General features: G+C 44.3%; 1 protein-coding gene across 2 annotated transcripts in view; it reads left to right on the top strand.

The window, feature by feature from the left end:
* Positions 1 to 20,866, top strand: part of prkcz (protein kinase C, zeta) — a 608,260-nt gene that overhangs the window by 358,617 nt on the left and 228,777 nt on the right. For both annotated transcript variants that reach the window (XM_070860461.1, XM_070860462.1), the window contains one exon: positions 20,428 to 20,559. In XM_070860461.1, the coding sequence (XP_070716562.1) occupies positions 20,428 to 20,559 (132 nt within the window). The remainder of the gene's footprint in view (positions 1 to 20,427; positions 20,560 to 20,866) is intronic.

Genomic DNA, 20,866 nt, shown 5'->3' with positions numbered 1-20,866 from the left:
TCGAGGGTGGGCCCAGCTTATGCAGTGGTGGTTGCTTTTCTCCAGGCAGGACCCATCAAAGCAGCGACCCTCTCTTCCAAGAATGTCAGTGGGTGCAGATTTGCCGGGCCTCCTCCTGTTTGAGTTCTTTCCCGTTTGTTGTGGGCCCATCTTCCTCTGCAAAGATGAAAATAGAACTTTTTAGAGAGTGTCTTTCTGCTGGGTGGTACATATACAGATAGTCAAATTTACAATTGCAATTCCATTGACTAAATGAAAATATTACTTACACTAACTACTTGGCCAAGGTCCTGCCAATTCTGTCATGTCAAAAACGTCCTTTTATTTCCCCGCACATGCGCAGAAGGGGGGGCCATCAGGCTCCACCCCCCCGAAGCTACAGGGCTGGCTGCGCAGTGCCAATTTCAAAAAATAGAACGGGGAAACTTGCTACTTATTTTTTGGAGTAGTTGGGGCCCAAACAAACGGGCGTAACTGGTAATATGCTAAAAAACTGCATTGGGGAAAATTGAGCCCATTATTACTAACTGACATAAATAGTAAACTAACTAATGGGTGAAATTGTAAAATTTGTATCTTGTTTCACATGTACATCAATTGAAATCTATTTGTAGTCACCATCATTACATTTTTTTGTTAAATATGCACTTGTATATTTTAAGACAGCAAATGTTTGTGTTGTGCCTTTTTAAACTCTATTTCACCTCCGAGTATTGTATAGATTTCATGTAAGAGAAAGAAATTAAAGATTGTTATTTTCTACTGTTTTAAAAGGTTCAACAACAGAAATTAAATCAGTTGATGGCCAAATGAATAAAGGGATTCCCTGGCATGGTGTGAAGTATTGATTAGAAGGTCCAAAATTGTATTTCCAGTTTGCGTTGTGTGAGCTGATCTCAACAGAACAGCACTTGTGTTACAATTTGACCTCTGTTGCCCCTTGATCACTATCCTGATGTTCAGCCAAAGACTGCTGCTGGAATGTGTGTGTTTGTGTGTGTGTGTGTACACGCATGTACATCAGGTGAGAATGGTGTCCAACTCGAGACTTGAGCACAAAAATCTAGGCTGTCACTCCAGTGCAGTACTGAGGGAGCGCTGCACTGACAGAGGTGTCGACTTTCGGATGAACCGTTAAACTGAGGCCCCATCTGCCCTCTCAGGTAAAAGATCCCATGGCACTATTTCGAAGAAGAGCACAGGGGAGTCTTCCCCAGTGTCAGGGCCAACATTTATCTCTGAATCAACATAAACAAAAAAACAGATTATCTGGTCATTATCACATTGCTGCTTATGGGAACTTGCTGTGTGCAAATTGTCTGCACATTTCCTACATTATAAAAGTGACTATACTTCAAAAGTCTTCATTGGCTGTAAAGCGCTTTGGGGTACCTTCAGGTCATGAAAAGCGCTATTTAAATGCAGGTCTTTCTTTTTACGAAGTGATTATCTGCATGAAAATTTGTGTGTCCTTCTATGCATGTGCACAGTCGGTCCTGCCCCTTTTTGTTCATGCACACCCCATTCCTTCCTGCGCGTGCGTGCTGTCACTGTAGCCCAGCCACAAATGCGCAGTACTCCACAGTTGTGGCTGCAGTGCAGCGTGGGCCACGTTGTGTTCAGCTCAGTGAGACAAGGCCCGGGAGAAGATTGGATCGAAAGGGGAGAGAGTGAGGAGATCGGGGAGAGCGAGAGAGGGGATCGGACAGAGAGGCGGGGATCGGAGGGAGAGAGGGAGTAGATCGGAGAGAGAGGAAGACTTACAGCTTTTTAAAAAAAATTCAAGTTTATGATCTTTCAGCTTCTACCTTAATCTATGTGTATGTTCCAATCTTTATTTTGCTCTCCTTAAAATTTATAAGAAGTAAATTAGAATCTGTGCATTTTACTTCCTGGTTTGATTTCTGTGAGAATTCTTCAATGTGATTGGCTGCTTAGCTAGCTTGATGACATCACTGTTGGACACTGGAGATTTGCTTGATTTGGCACCAGATTCAAGCAAAGGTCGGGAGAGCAGAAATCGATTCCATAGAGATCGCTAGATCTTTGTGGGCAGCTTTCTTCGAGGCCAGCGGCGAGCACCATTGCTTCACCTCTGACTGCAAATTCCAGGCCAATATCTAAATTAAATATGAGAAAGGATAGTGTTTTAATACGACTTACCACTTTACCTCACTCATGGGGGTGGCGGTAGAGACAGCCCTCTTGGTTGGGCTACATTTGAACCCAGTCTTAAGATGAAAATAAATTCATTCTTCTTCACACTCTCAGCATATTTATCCTTTGGTACTCTATGTAGTCATCTGGAGTATGTATGTTCAATAAACCTATTGTAAATGTAAATTAAATTAGCTAAGTTTAAAGATTCTCCCTTTCCTTTGTCTTTTGGAGTCTGTTGTGCTATGCACCATGAGCACAGGCTGGTGACTTCTTTAGCTGCCAGTACTGCTGTGTATCCAGCTACTGGAAGAGGCACAAGAATTGGCTAGATTTGCTTTGCCTCTGCTTTATTTAATGGCAGCAAATGTTTAACCTCCCTTTGCTGTGGCTAAGATTGGATTGTTGCCATGTGGGGATTTGCTGGCATCAAATAAAATCCTTAGCACTCACTCGAACTGAGTGTTTTGGTGGCATGTCCTAGAATCTGTCTGTCAACAATATGCCAAATAATGCTTCAGCAGTTTTTTTAATTTAAAAGTTAAATAAATTTATACAATGTTTCATTCAAAATAAATCTTTGGATGCTGGTCATGGACAGAAGAATGACAGGCTATACCCTTGGGGACAAAAACATAGAGGAGTTCGGGTGAAAAATATGGGAATGTCGATTACAGCTGACTTAAGATTGTCATCAAGTTACACAAAAGTGTCTTGTTTCTTTCTGATGGGAAATGGTTGTAACTCCTGCCTCCTCCCTGAGTCACCATCCACATCTGCAACTCGAATCTGCAGTGAAGTTGAAGCTGGTTGAGATTGTGTCATAATTTATGTGGAGACTTCCAATAAGAACATAAGAAATAGGAACAGGAGTAGGCTGTATGGCTCCTCGAGCCTGTTCCGCCTTTCAATGAGATCATGGCTGATCTGATCATGGACTCAACTCCACCTCCCTGCCCACTCCCCATAACCCTTTTTATCCCCTTATCGTTTAAGAAACTGTCTATTTCTGTCTTAAATTTATTCATTGTTCCAGCTTCCACAGCTCTCTGAGGCAGCAAATTCCACAGATTTACAACGTTCTGAGAGAAGAAATTTCTCCTCATCTCTATTTTAAATGGGTGGCCCCTTATTCTAAGATCATGCCCTCTAGTTCTAGTCTCCCCCATCAATGGAAACATCCTCTCTGCAGCCACCTTGTCAAGCCCCCTCATAATCTTAGACGTTTCGATAAGATCACCTCTCATTCTTCTGAATTCCAATGAGTAGAGGCCAAACTCCTCAACCTTTCCTCACAAGTCAACTCCCTCATCTCCAGAATCAACCGAGTGAACCTTCTCTGAACTGCCTCCAAAGCAAGTAAATCCTTTCGTAAATATGGAAACCAAAACTACATGCAGTATTCCAGGTGTGGCCTCACCAATACCCTGTACAACTGTAGCAAGACTTCCCTGCTTTTATACTCCATCCCCTTTGCAATGTGTGTTTATGTTTTTAATGGATTGCAAAAGCCTTACTTATTGATCTAGCTGTGATGGTAACAGTACAAACTCATTTACAAAGAAGTGCTTGATCATTGGCTTATGCTGAGTTAGCTGTCTGTAGCCAGGAAGAGCAATTGGGCTGCCTCAATGTATATGGGTTTAGTGGGGTGACTCAGCCAAGGTTCCCACTCTTGATATCTGTTCAGTAACCCTTGCTTCAAAGTGGATGTTTGTGAGTATCCAAATCCAGTTAGAGGAGGTTTGACTTTGATTATGATGTCTTTCGTAGTAGAATAACCTGACCGTACTCACAGTTTAACTTCACATATCCAGAATGGCCACTTGGGTGAGGTGCCCGAGGGTTACTTGCTTCTGTGGAACTATATTTCAGCAAGAGTTTTCACATTCGAGGGATGAAGGAAGGGGGAATAAATAAAACAAATTTAGAAATAATGAATTCAGTTAGGCTTTGCTTGAATCTTGTTCGATGGGGGTGCGGTCACTTATCATTTAGGGCTGATTCTGTGATCCATACTGCAGTAAGACTCTGAACTAAGGCCTTACTGAATTTACTCTCTCGAATAATATATCTTCAAACACATCTTATCCCTCCCCTCCCCTTCTTTCCCTTTCAGCATTCCAAAGGGACCGTTCCCTCCATGACAACCTGGTCCACTCTTCCAACACCCTCCTACACCTGCTCCCCTTCCCATGGCACCTTCCCATGCAAGTGTAGAAAATGCAACACCTGCCCTTTTACCTCCTCCCTGCCAGGTGAAACAGCGATTTACTTGTACTTCTTTCAATTTAGTATACTGTATTCACTGCTCAACATGCAGTGTCCTCCACATTGGAGAAACCAGATGCAGATTGTGTGATCACTTTGCAGAACACCTCTGGTCAGTCACCTGTCATTTTAATTCTCCGCTCCTCTCCCTCTCTGACCTCTCTGTTCTCGGCCTCCTCCTTCTCTTCTTCGGCAGTCTCCCGGAGTTGAGGATGACTTGCTTCCAAACTAAAATGAGTTCTAAGGTGATTGATAAGATCAATGCGGGATCTACAATCTCTGTCACAGGTGGGGCAGATGGTGGTTGGAGGGATGGGTGGGTGGGGTGCTTGATTTGTCATACGCTACTTCCGCTGTTTGTACTTGCCTTCCGGGTGCTCCCGGCGAAGAGACTCGAGGTGTTCGGCGCCTTCTCGGATGCTTCTCCTCCACTTTGAGAGGTCTTGGGCCAGGGATTCCCAAGAGTCGGTTCATTTTTTCAAGGTGGCTTTGAGGGTCTCCTTGAAGCATTTTCTCTGCCCTCCTGGGGCTCGCCTGCCGTGACATAGCTAGGAGTAGAGTACTTGTTTTGGGAGTTTAGTATCAGGCATGCAGATAATATGGCCCGCCCATCGAAGCTAATAGAGTGTGGTCAATGCCTCGATGCTGGGGATGTTGGTCTGAGAGAGAACGCTGACATTGGTGTGCCTATGCCAATGAATTTGCAGGATTTTGCGGAGGTGGCATTGATGGTACTTCTCCGGTGCTTTGTGGTGCCTATTGTACATAATCCATGTCTCTGAAGCATATTGGAAAGCAGGTATCACTACTGCTCTGTAGACCATGAGCTTGGTGCCGGGTTTGAGACTTTTCCTCAGGTGGCCGAAGGCTGCACTGGCACACTGAAGGTAGCATATGACTTCGTCATCGATGTCTGTCCTTGTTGATGGTTGGCTCCCAAGGTATGGGAAGTGGTCCACATTGTCCAAGGTCTCGTCATGGATCTTGATAATCGGGGAGCAGTACTGTGTGGCGGAGGCAGGTTGGTAGAGAACCTTTGTCTTACTGATATTTCATGTAAGGCCCAGACTCTCGTAGGCTTTAGTGAAGGTGTCAACGATGGTTTGTAGTTCGGACTCCGAGTGTGCACAAAGGCAAGCGTCATCTGCATATTCACTGACAGAGGTTGGAACAATCTTGAATCTGGACTGGAGGCATCGGAGGTTGAACAATTTCCCGCTTGTCCTGTAAATTAACTCCACTCCAGCGGGGAGCTTGTCAAAGGCGAGATGAAGCATTGCACCGTGGAAGATTGAGAAGAGCATTGGTGCGATGACACAGCCTTGCTTGACCCCGGTCTGTACTTGTATTGGGTCTGTGGTGGATCCATTGGTAAGAATCACGGCTTGCATGTCATTGTGAAGCAGGCGGAGGATGATAAGTTTTTGAGAACTGCCGAATTTGAGAAGGGCTCTCCATAATCCAACACTGTTGACAGAGTCAAAGGCCTTTGTACGGTCAAAGAAAGCCATGTACAGAGGTTGATGCTGCTCCCTACATTTTTCTTGGATTTGTCGCGCGGTGAAGATCATGTCCGTTGTGTCCCTTTGTGGGCGGAATCCGCATTGTGACTCTGGGAAGAGCTCTTCAGCCACTAGGAGAAAACGATTGAGGAGGATTCTTGCGATGGTTTTCCCTGCGGCAGACAGCAGGGAAATGCCTCTGTAATTACCGCAGTCGGACTTGTCACCTTTCTTGAAGATGGTCACAATTATGGCGTCTCTGAGATCCCCCGGCATGCTCTCCTCCTTCCAGATAAGAGAGATGAGGTCGTGGATTAGCGCCAAGAGTACTTCTCCGCCATGCTTTAGTACTTAGGCGGGGATTCCATCTGTTCCTGAGACCTTGTTTTTTAGTTGTCAGATGGCCTTTTCAATCTCATGCCAGGCTGGAATTGTCGAGGTGGTGACGGAAGTCAAGGCCACTCAAGTTAAAGATAGAGTCTTGGTTAAGGAGATCCTCGAAGTGCTCCTTCCAGCGGGCACTGATTTCCTCCCTGTCCTTGATGAGCACCTCTCCGCTCTTGGCTCTCAGTGGAATAGGACCTTGAGTGCTTGGGTCGTAGGTGGTCTTGACTGCGCTAAAAAATTCACGCACGTCGTGATTGTTGGCTAGTTGCTGGATCTCTTGCGCATTATCCATCCACCATCTGTTCGAATGAAGCTCAAGGAACAGCACCTCATCTTTTGATTAGGCACTTTACAGCCTTCCAGACTCAACATTGAATTCAATAATTTCAGATCGTAACCACTGCTCCCATTTATTTGGACAGCAGCATCTGGTAATGATCTTTAGTTTCTTTTCTTATCCATTACCACCCACTCTTGCCTTGCACCATCATTCCTTTTTGTAATTTAATCACTCATGCCTTCAAACCTATTCCAGCCCTTCCATTTTGTTCTTTCCTCTCCTCGCCCCCTTTTTCCTGCCTCTGTGTACTTGCTTAAGACCTGTTAAAAATCAAACTTTTCCCAGTTTTGAAGAAAGGTCATTAACCTGAAACATTAACTTCGTTTCTATGCACAGATGCTGCCTGACCTGCTGAGTATTTCTAGCATTTTCTGTTTTTATTTCTCTCGAATAATAGAATTTAATTTACATAGAATTTAGCACAGAAACTGGCCATTCTATGCTCCACACGAGCCTCCTCTCACCCTTCTCCATCTAACCCTATCAGCATAATCTACTATTCTTTTTTCACTCGTGTTTAGAAAACTTTCTGTAAATGCATAGTTTCTTTTCAGCGATAATTTGTAACCTGGAGCTTGCCTTCTCACCAACTCTGTGCAGTTCACATCATGTTGTTCCTCCGTCCCACTGACCCAGCCCTACACCAACACACCCCTGACCTATTGGGAGATGTTATAAAGTGGGACCCTAATATTCTGATTCTATGGCCAGAGAAATCAGTGTGGAATTTTACCCATCTGCATGGAATTTCTTCCCAGCTAATTGTTTCTCCTCATTTACCTTCCAAGCATTTTCCCCTATTGTAATAGTCTTGGAACCAATCCTGATGTACCAATAGCGACAGGTGAGCTGTGCAAAGTATGAAATGCAGGAGAATTGTCCAACTCCATTGATCTTGGCTCCTTGGCTTGCTTTGCAGAAACTGAGTCCAGTTTAGTAGTTGACCTTTGAAGTGCACTACACATCAGGAGGATTGGATGATTGGTGTCATCTGACACCGTTGGGGCACATGTACACCAGCTACCTGCTAGACAAGTGAAGTGTGCAAACTATGAAATGCATGGGAAATTATCTAATCCTATTGATCTTGCATCTTTTATAAGCTATCTTTGCAGAAACTAGTCCCGTCTGAGTCTTTATTTGCTGAACCTCTGTGGAAATAAATGCTTAAAGTACCAATATTTGCAAATTGTACCTCCTCAATGGTGATCACAAGATCGGTATTACATTTTCTTATTTAAAATTACAATCCATTTCCAAGTTTGTGTGACGTGCTGGTGAATTGATCTCACGCTGTTGAATATAACACCAGCTGGTTACTGTATCTGTCTATCAACATCAGGACCTGGGGTCAGTGGCATTTTAAAGATACTTGGAGAAAATTATAATTTTAAACTAGAAAACTAAGTTTCAATATTTTAATGCTTAGCCCCGGCGGTCCATAGTAGAGCTCCTTTCTTTTATATTAGATTCCAGGAACCCAATCTCCATGGGCCAGCTTTCAGCAATTGCACTAGCATCCTTAACCCGGTAATCCCACGGAAAGCTGAGTCCATAAGTCTGCTTCTGAGTAAAAGAAAGACTTGCATTTATGTAGTGCCTTTCATGACCACCGGAGATCCTAAAGCACTTTACAGACAATGAAGTACTTTTTGAAGTGTAGTCACTGTTGTAATGTAGGAAACGTGGCAGCCAATTTGTGCGTAGTAAGCTCCCACAAACAGCAGTATGAAAATGACCAAATCTGTTTTAGTGATGTTGGTTGACGAATAAATATTGGCCAAAATACCGAGCATTTCTCCCCCATTCTTCTTCGAAATAATGCGTGCCATGGTATCTTTTACATCCACCTGAGAGCAGTTTAGCATTTCATCCAAAAAACGGCATCTCCTGACAGTGCAGCACTCCCTCAATACTGCACTGGAGCGTCAGCTGAGATTTTTGTGCTCAAGTCTCTGGAGTGGGACTTGAATCCACAACCTTCTGACTCCGAGGTCAGAGTACTACCAACTGAGCCATAGCTGACGCTGCAGAAGGATTTAGTAGTGCCAATGCCAGGAGATGGCTCACCAAATTAAAATGATACCAAGATAAAAACAATTTAGGAGATGTATTTCTTTAAATACTCTCTCTATGCACCCGTTTAGTTAGCTGACACCTTGCTGCCTCATCTGGGTAGGTGAAAAGTCAGGTGAGATAGCTAAGTGTTATGTCGCAGTAGTTATGGCAACTATCTGAGCAGAACTTGGTTGACTCAAGCTGTATAGTAATTTTAAACAGTTTTAAATGCTCCACTTTCCGACATAAAAATCATCAGCTTAGCATGATTTAAAAATATATATGTTGATGGGATATTTGTAAAAATACTTAGTTAATTGTAGTATCGACAACCCTTGGACAGATTTGCACAAGAGTGTACATTCTTGTGCTGCATAATGATTATGAATGTTAAAGCAACTGCAATGTGTATTTTTTTTTTTGCTATTCACACATAGAAGTTATTTGACCAGATATCTGTTGGTAATCCATTCCAGCTGTTTATCTGAATGGTATTTTAGTGGAGTATGATTTTTGGCTCTACCTATGGATGATCATTAGAAGAATTTTGGCAGCTTTGGTGCAATGTAATGCATGCATGGATTGTCATCTTAAGCAGATGGTGATGTGTTTGTAATCCACTACTAATGCTAATTTTGTTTACTGTTTTGAGCTTTTCTCTTCGCCTGCCCCCCATTCAATCTGCTCCACTGCTCGGAAATGAGTAATGTGAGGTGCAGAGGGAAGTTGTCATATTCAGAGTCCCACAGCCACCATGTATCTTTACTGTCTCCGTTGAGAGAGTCACTCACTCGTTGACAGATTTGTGGATAAAACAGTTGTAAGTGATTGTACCTGGCTTTGTTTGTATGTGTGGCTACGAAGAATAACATCAGAGGTTCTGCCTTAAATTCATATTAGTCTACATATCATAACTATGTCGCAATATATATGGAGTTTACATCATAGTGTAAACATGCTGTATGGTAGCTCTAAAACCCTGTGCCATAAAATTATGGTGTATGTATACAGGGGGAGGTGCTGAGCAGCAGTTCAGTATTTCCCCACAGGGAGACAGAAGAAATTGAAGGGTGGATCATCCAAGTGCATTCACACACCCATTAGCATGCAACCCGCCACCACCTCAGTGAGACCCCAACACTGCACGAGGTAGAAAAGGCCGTAAGACAGCTAAAAAACAACAAGGCTAGAAACCCTTTTGAAGCACTGAAGTATGGTGGAGAGGCACGACTGGCACGAATACACGACCTCATCTCTCTCATCTGGAGGGAGGAGAGCATGCCGGGAGATCTTAGAGATGCAGTGATCATGACCATCTTTAAAAAAGGGGACAAGTCCGACTGCGGCAACTACAGAGGAATCTCCCTGCTATCAACCACTGGGAAAGTCGTCGCTAGAGTCCTCCTCAACCGTCATCTCCCAGTGGCCGAGGAACTCCTCCCGGACTCGCAGTACGGATTTTGTCCCCTCCGGAGCACAACGGACATGATTTTTGCAGTGCGACAACTGCAGGAAAAATGTAGGGAACATCGCCAGCCCTTATACAAAGGCCTTTGACACTGTCAACCGCGAGGGTCTATGGAGCGTCCTCCTCTGTTTCGGATGCCCCCAAAAGTACGTCACCATCCTCCACCAGCTCCACGACGACATGCAAGCCGTGATCCTTACCAACGGATCCATCACAGACCCAATTCACGTCCGGACCGGGGTCAAGCAGGGCTGCGTCATCGCCCTAACCCTCTTCGCAATCTTCCTCGCTGCCATGCTCCACCTCACAGTTGATAAGCTCCTCGCTGGAGTGGAACAAAACTACAGAACCAGTGGGAAGCTGTTCAACCGTCGCTGTTTCAGGCCAGGTCCAAGACTACTTCAACCTATGTCTTCGAGCTACAGTACGCAGACGCCGCCTGCGTCTGTGCACACACAGAGGCTGAACTCCAGGACATGGTCGACGTATTTACCGAGGCATAGGAAAGCATGGGCCTTATGCTAAACATTAGTAAGACGAAGTTCCTCCACCAGCCTGTCCTCGCTGCACAGCACTGCCCCCCCCAGACATCAGGATCCACGGCGTAGCGCTGGACAACGTGGACCACTTCCCCGATCTCGGGAGCCTCCTATCAACAAAAGCAGACACTGACAACGCGATCCAACACCGCCTCCAGTGCGCCAGTGTAGCCTTCAGCCGCCTGAGGAAAAGAGTGTTTGAAGACCAGTCCCTCAAAACTGTCACCAAGCTCATGGTCTATAGGGCCGTAGTAATACCCGCTCAGAGACGTGGACCATGTACAATAGACACCTCCAGTCGCTGGAGAAATACCACCAGCGATGTCTCCTCAAGATCCTGCAAATCCCGTGGGAGGACAGACATTAGCATCCTCGTCCAGGCCAACATCCCCAGCATTGAAGCACTGAGCACACTTGATCAGCTCCGCTGGGCAGGCCACATAGTTCGTATGCCAAACACGAGACTCCCAAAGCAAGCGCTCCACTTGGAACTCGTCCACGGCAAACGAGCCAAAGGCGGGCAGAGGAAACGTTACAAGGACATCCTCAAAGCCTCCCTAATAAAGTGCGACATCCCCACTGACACCTGGGAGTCCCTGGCCATAGACTGCCCTAAGTGGAGGAAGTGCATTCGGGAGGGCGCTGAGCTCCTCGAGTTTCGTTACTGAGAGCATGCAGAAATCAAGCGCAGGCAGCAGTGTGCGGCAAACCAGGCTCCCTGCCCATCCTTTACCTCAACGACTATCTGTCCCACCTGTGATAGAGACTGTGGTTCTGGTATTGGACTGCACAGCCATCTAAGAACTCATGCTAAGAGTGGAAGCAAGTCTTCCTCGATTCCGAGGGACTGCCTATGATGATGATGAGGAGGAGGTTTTGAGGACATTGGCAGATACTGGGGATGTTACTTGCCTACCATTTCAGCTGGATAAGGGAAGAGGGTTGGGAATAGAACGTAACTCTCTGCCTCCTACACACAATTTCTTGCGCTGCCTTATACCACATCTATATGTTATAACAGCAAAGTATGGGATATTTTCTAAACCTGCTTTTCCCTCCCTTCATAGCAAGGGGATTTGAGTACAGGGGCAGGGAGGTGTTGCTACAGTTGTACAGGGCATTGGTGAGGCCACACCTGGAGTATTGTGTACAGTTTTGGTCTCCTAACCTGAGGAAGGACATTCTTGCTATTGAGGGAGTGCAGCGAAGGTTCACCAGACTGATTCCCGGGATGGCAGGACTGACCTATCAAGAAAGACTGGATCAACTGGGCTTGTATTCACTGGAGTTCAGAAGAATGAGAGGGGACCTCATAGAAACATATAAAATTCTGACGGGGTTAGACAGGTTAGATGCAGGAAGAATGTTCCCAATGTTGGGGAAGTCCAGAACCAGGGGTCACAGTCTAAGGATAAGGGGTAAGCCATTTAGGACCGAGATGCGGAGGAACTTCTTCACCCAGAGAGTGGTGAACCTGTGGAATTCTCTACCACAGAAAGTTGTTGAGGCCAATTCACTAAATATATTCAAAAAGGAGTTAGATGAGGTCCTTACTGCTAGGGGGATCAAGGGGTATGGCGAGAAAGCAGGAATGGGGTACTGAAGTTGAATGTTCAGCCATGAACTCATTGAATGGCGGTGCAGGCTAGAAGGGCCGAATGGCCTACTCCTGCACCTATTTTCTATGTTTCTATGTTTCTATGTAAACTAGTGATTGATCTCGTGTTCTCTGCAGTCAGTTAATTTAACAAAACAAAAATAGATTAAAAATGTTACGTAAATTCACACCCATCAGTGCTTCATGCAATGCTCAGCTATCTGAAATCAGGATGATTGAAGGTTTTCTTTTACAATCTTGAATTTTTATCATTTATAGAATTCTGTTCCCAATAACAACTTCCATTTCTGCAGGGACTCGGGCGACAGTAACATGCTATGTGGTCATATCCACAAGATAGACATTTCGGCAACAGATGAGAGAGAGCATTAGGTAAAATCACTGTGCTTTAGGGAAGTTCTGGGATTGAAACCAAATAGAAAAGTGGTGGGAATAAAATAGCAAGGCTATTTTTATAAGGTGGCTACATGGGGCAGATACAATTTAGTAACAAGTTTTTCTTTAAACACTTCACCATCATGGGGCAGAGCAACCACTGCCTCATGAAAACACTCTGCTCCTAAAGAGTAGGTCATTGCTGTGTTAATATGTACAGTTATTGTTAGCAGGCTCAATTGTATTGCTGTTTGTTGCTGTAAGTGGAATGTAAACCAATTATACACCAGCTACAAGGGAGGAAATAGCGGAAGCTCTGACCATCATTTTTCAATTCTCTCTGGCTACAGGTGTGGTTCCGGTGGATTAGAGGACTGCAAACATTGTACTGTTGTTTAAAAAGGGATAGGCTGAGTAATTACAGGCCAGTCAGCCTAACCTCAATGGTGGGCAAATAGTTGGAAACATTTCTGAGGGACAGTATTAATCATCATTTAGAAAGACACGGATTAATCAAGGACAGTAAGCATGGATTTGTTAAGGGAAAGTTGTGTCTGTAACTTGATTGAATATTTTGAGGAGGTAACAAGGAGGGTTGATGAGGGTGGTGCATTTTATATAGTTTACATGGATTTTAGCAAGGCTTTTGACAAGGTCCCAGATGGCAGACTGGTCAGAAAGGTAAAAGCCCATGGGAACCAAGGGAAAGTGGCAAGCTGGATCCAAAATTGGCTCAGTGGCAGGAAGCCACTGGTCGACGGATATTTTTGTGACGGGAAAGCCGTTTCCAGTGGGAATCCGCAGGGCTCAGCACTAAGTTCCTTGCTTTTTGTGGTATACATCAATGATTTGGACTTCAATGTAGGGGGCATGATTAAGACGTTTGCACATGATACAAAAAATTGGCCGTGTGGTTGATAGTGCAGAAGAAAACTGTCGACTGCCGGAAGATATCAATGGACTGGTCAGGTGGGCAGAAAGTGGCAAATGGAATTCAGTCCAGAGAAATGTGAGGTAATACATTTGGGAGGGCTAACCAGGCAAAGGGGAATACACAATAAATGGTAGGATACTGAGAAGTGTAGAGGAACAGAGGGACCTTAGAGTGCATGTCCAAAGATCACTGAAGGTAGCAGGACAGGTAGATAAGGTGGCTAAGAATGCAGACAGGATACTTTCCTTTATTAGCCGAGGCATTGAATACAAGAGCAGAGAGGTTATGTTTGAACTGTATAAAACACTAGTTAGGCCACAGATAGTATACCATATACAGTTCTGGTCACTACATAACAGGAAGGATGTGATTGCAGAGGATACAGAGGAGATTTACGAAGATGTTGCCAGGACTGGAGAATATTAACTATAAGGAAAGATTGGGTAGGCTGGTGTTGTTTTCTTTGGAGCAGCAGAGGCTGAGGGGAGACTTGTTTGAGGTGTATAAAATTATGAGGGGCCTAGATAGAGTGGATAGGAAGGACCTATTTCCCTTAGCAGAGCAGTCAATAACCAGGGGGCATAGATTTAAAGTAATTGCTAGAAAGATTAGAAAGGTATTGACATTTTATACCCAGAGATTGGTGGGGGTTTGGAACTCACTGCCTGAAAGGGTGGTAGAGGTAGAAATGCTAATCACATTTAAAAAATACTTGGATATGCACATAAAGTGCCGTAACCTACTAGGCTACGGACCAAGAGCTAAAAAGTGGGATTAGGGTGGATAGCTCTTTTTTGGCCAGCACAGATGGGTCGAATGGCCTCCCCCTGTGCCATAAATTTCTATGTTTCTATGATATGTAAACTGGTATAACATTCTGTATCAGTAGCACATATCACAAAAAAGAAATAACCTTTCTACCATTCTCACAGATAGTTATTAAGCAAGCATTCTTTTATGCCAAAGTGTCAATGGGATCTGTTGCAGTGTTTCAAAACTGTCGTCTTGATTTGTGTTTCCCTTCCTTCAAGCGCAGCAAGTCTCCTTTTTGTGGCAGATAATTTCAGTTAAAAGAAATGTAGATTTAATACAAGACTTTGCTATGCTGATCACAACTAGTACTTGGCTTTTAAAGTAACTAGAAATGTTATAATAAGATCCCTACACAGAAGCAGGCATGTTTTTGTACTATTACCACATGCACAAATTGTTACGAAAGCAAAATACTGCGGATGCTGGAATCTGAAAAAAACCAGAAAATGCTTGAAATCTCTGCGGGTCAGGCAGCATCTGTGGAGAGAGAAACAGAATTAACGTTTCAGGTTGATGACCCTTCGTCAGAACTGGCGAATGTTCGAAATGAACAGATTCTTAAGGAGTACTGAAAGGGGGAGGGGAGGAAAGAACAAAAGGGAAGGTCTGTGATAGGGTGGAAGACAGGAGAGATTAGTGACAAAAGGGATGATGGGCTGAGATGGTAATGGCACAAGTTAGAAAAAGATTAGTTAGATAGGGTGTAAATGGCAGAATAATTACCAGCTGCCATGGGAAACAGAAAAAAATTACATAAAATCAGGGGAGAGGTTTTTTTTAAAAAAGGAAGAGAAGGAGCAAAATATGGACAGAAGCTACTCAAAAATATTGTAAACTAGCAGTTTGTATTTGCGTTCAAATTAGTATCTTTATTGCAACAATACTTGTTTAAACTATTATCATCATCTTTGTTGATAGAATCAACACTGATGCTCTCGCCCTCCCGCCAAACCCTTCTTCTCTCCCTCTATTCCACCCTCTCCCTCTAATCCACCCTCTCCCTCTATTCCACCCTCTCCCTCTATTCCACCCTCTCCCTCCATTCCACCCCCTCTCTCCCTCCCAACCCCTCTCTCCCTCCCACCCCCTCTCTCTCCGCCCTCCCTACCTCTCTCCACCCCGCTCCCTCCCTCCCGCTCTCTACCCCCCTCCCTCTCTCTCTCTACCCCCCTCCCTCCCTCTCTCTACCCCCCTCCCTCCCTCTCTCTACCCCCCTCCCTCCCTCTCTCTACCCCCCTCCCTCACTCTCTCTACCACCTGCCTCTCTCTAACCCCCTCCCTCCCTCTCTCTACCCCCCTCCCTCCCTCTCTCTACCCCCCTCCCTCCCTCTCTCTACCCCCTCCCTCCCTCTCTCTACTCCCTCCCTCCCTCCCTCTCTCTACTTCTCTCCACCTCCCTCCCTATCTCTCTCCACCCCTCTCCCTCCCGCTCCTCACCCACGCTCCTTCACCCTCCCGCTCCTCCACCCCCCTCCCTCCCGCTCCTCCACCCCCCTCCCTCCCGCTCCTCCACCCCCCTCCCTCCCGCTCCTCCACCCCCCTCTCTCCCGCTCCTCCACCCCCTCCCTCCCGCTCCTCCACCCCCTCCCTCCCGCTCCTCCACCCCCTCCCTCCCGCTCCTCCACCCCCCTCCCTCCCGCTCCTCCACCCCCTCCCTCCCGCTCCTCCACCCCCCTCCCTCCCGCTCCTCCACCCCCTCCCTCCCGCTCTCCCACCCCCCTCCCTCCCGCTCCTCCACCCCCCTCCTTCCCCTTCCTTCCCGCATTCCCTTACCCCTCCCTCCCTTCCCCCCTCTCCCCCTCTCTCTCCCTCCACGTGCTCCCAGCCCCCAGCTGCGCCCCAGGACAGACAAAAACTGACTTCTTATTATAGATAATATGGATCCTAGAACCGATTCATGTTGATTCCAGGCAGCAAATTTTTCATTTATCATAACGTCCTGTCTTATGTTGCCAAGCAAATTCTCACTTGTAAACTTCAAAGTGATATCGGGAAGAACTTCTTCACTCAAAGTGGTGAATGCTTGGAATAATTTTCCAGGCAAGGTAATAGAGATAGAAACTGCAGGAATATTTAAATAGCGGTTCAGTGCTAAAATGGCAGAGTTAGGATCGATGTTCCCTCCAAGCTACGCGTGCGTACGGCCACGGTGCCGCGCAGGCCATTCTGAAGCTTTTCCATCAGAAATACCGGGCATGCACAGATATTTAAAGGGACCGTGCATTGAAATAAACAGGCCATGCACAACAAAGTGCAGCTTGGAGGGTACGTTGGATAGGATATTAGAGGGGTCAGCTTTGATGGGCCACAGAACAATTTTTCATCCTTGTTTTTTTTTACATCCTTAATAGGTATGCAAAAAGACATGGGCAACTGAAATTTTCCCTGTCGAGAATGAGTATCACAAGGCCAGATGTGATGCAGACTGATCAATTTTCATTATTTTGCAATAGTTTTTTCTGCTTATACAATCATAAAATGATACCGCACAGAAGGAGGCAATTGTGACTGTGCCAGCTCTTTGAAAAAGCTATGCAATTAGTCCTACTCCACTACTATTTCCCATAGCCTTGTTAATTTTTCCCCTTCAAGTATTTATCTAATTAGTCGGCTTCCTACCATAAACTTGAGATCATCCTAAACTCTGCTGCCTGTACCATAACTCGAAGTAATTCCCATTCTTCCTTCACCCCTGTGCTTGCTGACTTGCATTGGCTCCAAGTCCGGCAATGCCTTGATTTTCAAATCCCTCCATAGCCTCACCCCTCCCTCTCTCTAACCTCCTCCAACCCTACAACCGAGATTTCTGTGCTCTTGTAATATTTGCCTCTTGCACATTCCCAATTTTCCTTGCTCCACCAGTGGCAGCCGTGTCTTCAAGTGTTTAGGCCCTAAGCTATGGAGTTCAATCCCTAAACCTACACCTCTCTCTCCTTTAAGATGTGCCGGAAAATCTACCTGTGACCAAGCTTTTGTTTATCTGCCTATGTGGCTTGGTGTCAGATTTTGGTAATGTTCTTGTGAAGTACCTTGGGATGTTTTACTATGTTAAAGGTACTATAAAAATGGAAGCTGTTGTTGAAGGGAGGGATTGGTTAACACAATAATAGCTTAGAGAATCTTTGAAATGTCTTCTCAGTGGAGCCTGGATGTAGCTGCTACGTGAGCTTTAATTAAGCTGACAACACATCCAGTTTTTGAACTGGACAGCCCACTTTTGAGGGTACTGTCTGGTAGTCTTGAGCTACAAAAGGTTGTTCATTGCCTATCCAATATCAAGTTATGGATAATCAAGCAGCACAATAACAGTCATATAATCAAAGGTAACAGTGGAGAGATGAAGTTGAATATGATTGGCATACATATGAAAACTGACCTCATGTTTACTGATAATCGGGTAGAATTTGGCCAGTACAGGTTTCTGGCACACTCACCGCTTTTGTCCACCTCGAAGTGCTCCAAAAATCTTCGAACTGAGTTTAGCCGCTCCCCAGCCTCTCCTCGATGGTGGCGTAGTGTGGCCACTAGATTTGGGGGCAGAGCTAGGTCCCGGCGCTGAAAACAATGCCGGGACCTCTGTACATACGCGCTAGAGTGTGCGCGCATGTGCAGTAGCTCCTCTCCCCCAGAATCTGAGAGTGTGTGCTACAGGCTATGTGGGGGGGGGGGGGGGCCGAAGCGTACTGCCCCTATCCCTGGCCGAATGGTCTCCCTCATCGGTGGCCCGCTGCCTTCCCGGGCTGTGTTTTGGGAGGATTTCCAATTTTTATGTGTTATTGATTGATTGATTGCTTATTACTTTGGTCTTGGTGCTTTAGGTGCAGGGTTCCTTCTATTTTTTATTTGTTAATTAATTGCTTATTACTTTCTGTGCTTTGTTTAGTGCTTTGTAAGTCTTGGTGCTAGGTGCAGGTCCTCTCAGCTTCCTGGTATATTTTATGTTACTGAATGCTTATTTTTGTGCTTTGTTTAGTGCTTGCTGCTTTAAAATGTACTTACCTGTGCTGATTTCTTAATTCTCCGCAAGGATTTTCTGTGCGGGCCATAAGTGGCTACATATGCTGGCCTAAGTTAGTTTGGAGCAACTATTAGCTGTCCAAACTGGCTTAAATGGCCAAAACAGGCATCGGTGGCTGGTAACGCCCCCTTTTGGGAAAAAAAAGAAAGTAAAAAAATCCTAACTAACTCACTTACACTGGTGCAAATTAAATGTGCAGAATGGGGATTTTTAAGATACTCCAGAAAAATCAAGTTGCTCCAAAAAAAAACTGAGCAACTCCTGGCTAAATTTGGGCCCAATGTTGCCAAGGAGCAGCATATAGATGAAAGGTAGGAGAGGGATAGGAATTTTAAAATGCATTTCACTCTGCTTTATCCATTATTGAATACTGTACATATTAAAATCTATTTATAATGTCATCCACCTTTACTAATTATTACATATATTGGTGCTTTTTTTCCAAATTTGCTTGTGTACTTTTTTCTCTCAGCATCTCTAATGAATAGTCAAGTAAGCTAAAGGGGGTTCTATTTGCCGTGAATGACCTGTTCTACTATTTTTTTTAAACTTGTGCAGTTAAAGAATGCAAACTCAGATGAATCATCATATTGCAGTACTTCTTATCGAGGCATTTTCTCATTGAGGATGCAGTCTTCTGATTAGGAGAATGCCTCAGCTAAGGCCAGGGAATGCAGTTTATTACAATGGAAGATTTTTAATAGTGTTACGATAAATTCATCTATCTAGGTTGTGGAGATATTTAGTGCTTAAAAGGGCTAAACAAAATAAAGAAATTCAATCAGAAAACAATCTAAAAAAGACAATATTTTCTTTTTCTACATTCCCACAGTAAAATGGTTGTGAATTCATCTGTTTTCAACAGTGGAACTGGGAGAGGTGCAGAATGCTGATTTCTCATTCATATAAACATTTAAGTTCTCATAATATATGATAAATATCTAGGAACTATTGCTTGGCAAGCCTCCTACTACAATAATATCTTTATCCAAATAGTTTTCATTGAAAACGCAACATCTTTTTTTGACAGTGGCAGTGGTGTTTGGAAAGGGTGGCTGAATTCTTTAATTTGTAAGTCGATTATTATACGACTGCTGTAGTTTTGACAGTGTACTATTACATTTTCATCTATTTTTAATCACTAGAAAATTTCAGTAGCGATTCTAAAAAATATTTTACATTCTGCTTATATTAAGAGTCTGGTGAATTAAAGGATTAGTGCACTGGGACTGAGGACAGGATACAGGTTTAAGACAGAAAGTAATGCAATGTAGCATTTACAGAAATTCACCTCCCATTTGTGTCCCTCCATTTCTTGAAGTTGATGACTCATTTTAAGTATGATTCCATGGGTGGCAGTTTTCGTCTGGTGCCACACCTACCAAACAGTTGCGATTCAGTGACATATCATTTACTTTAACTGTGTTGTGATTAGATTGAGTTGCCTGATTCCAGTCATGACACTTTTTTTAACATTTCCTTGAGCTGAAAAGGTCAGTCTAACGTTCGGTTATGAAGCTCCACAACTGAGTAAAGGTGAAGTAGGCATTGGAATTTTGTTAGTGTCTCCAATCTTCCCTCCTAGTTAAAGGAGGTTTTTTGGGGAAAGCAGCATATGATGGAGAAAGATACAAAAGTGAAAAGGTTGCTATCTTCTACTCCATGCTGCCTCTGTTGGAACTAACAGTTAAATAGATTTTTAATTATGGCGTTGTTGTGTTAATAGCAATAACAATAACAATGGCAGCAAATGCATAGTGGAAGAGATGATAACACCAGTTTCCCATTCAGTACTGCCTGTTGCATTGTGGGATTGACCTTCATTCAACAATCTCTTGCACTCAAGCTCACTTGTGGAGAACAGGCATGCTTGTCATGAAAAGTGGATACAGCGAGAATAAACAAATACAAAAATGTGTCCTAATTGTATGTTTGTTTTCTCTGCAGAAGGCCTACTGTGGACACTGCAGTGAAAGGATATGGGGTCTAGGCAGGCAGGGCTACAAGTGTATCAACTGCAAATTGTTGGTCCATAAGCGCTGTCACAAACTTGTTCCTCTGACCTGCCAAAGGCATATGGTAAGTAGTATATATCTCCATACTCTGAATCTTGCCATTTGTTTATTGTTTAAGTCTACTTTAGTTCCTCATTCTCTCCCCACCTTGGTATTGCTTACAACTACGCTACTAGCAATCAAAAGGAATGGATGTTTTAAGCTGCAGACTTCACTGCAGCTGTGTGATGCACTACTCCATGACTATGTCTGTGGGTTTTAATTTCTCCCCATCTTTCTTTATCGCAGTTAAGCAAGTGAATTAAATATGTAGTATAATTTCTTCCATGAATGCTTGAATTGAAACAAATTATATCAATTCTGAGAACAGA

Source organism: Pristiophorus japonicus, chromosome 18 (genome assembly GCF_044704955.1).
Source record: "Pristiophorus japonicus isolate sPriJap1 chromosome 18, sPriJap1.hap1, whole genome shotgun sequence".
Taxonomy (NCBI): domain Eukaryota; kingdom Metazoa; phylum Chordata; class Chondrichthyes; family Pristiophoridae; genus Pristiophorus; species Pristiophorus japonicus.
Note: the sequence above shows the minus strand (reverse complement) of the source record. Positions and strands in the feature narration are given on the sequence as shown.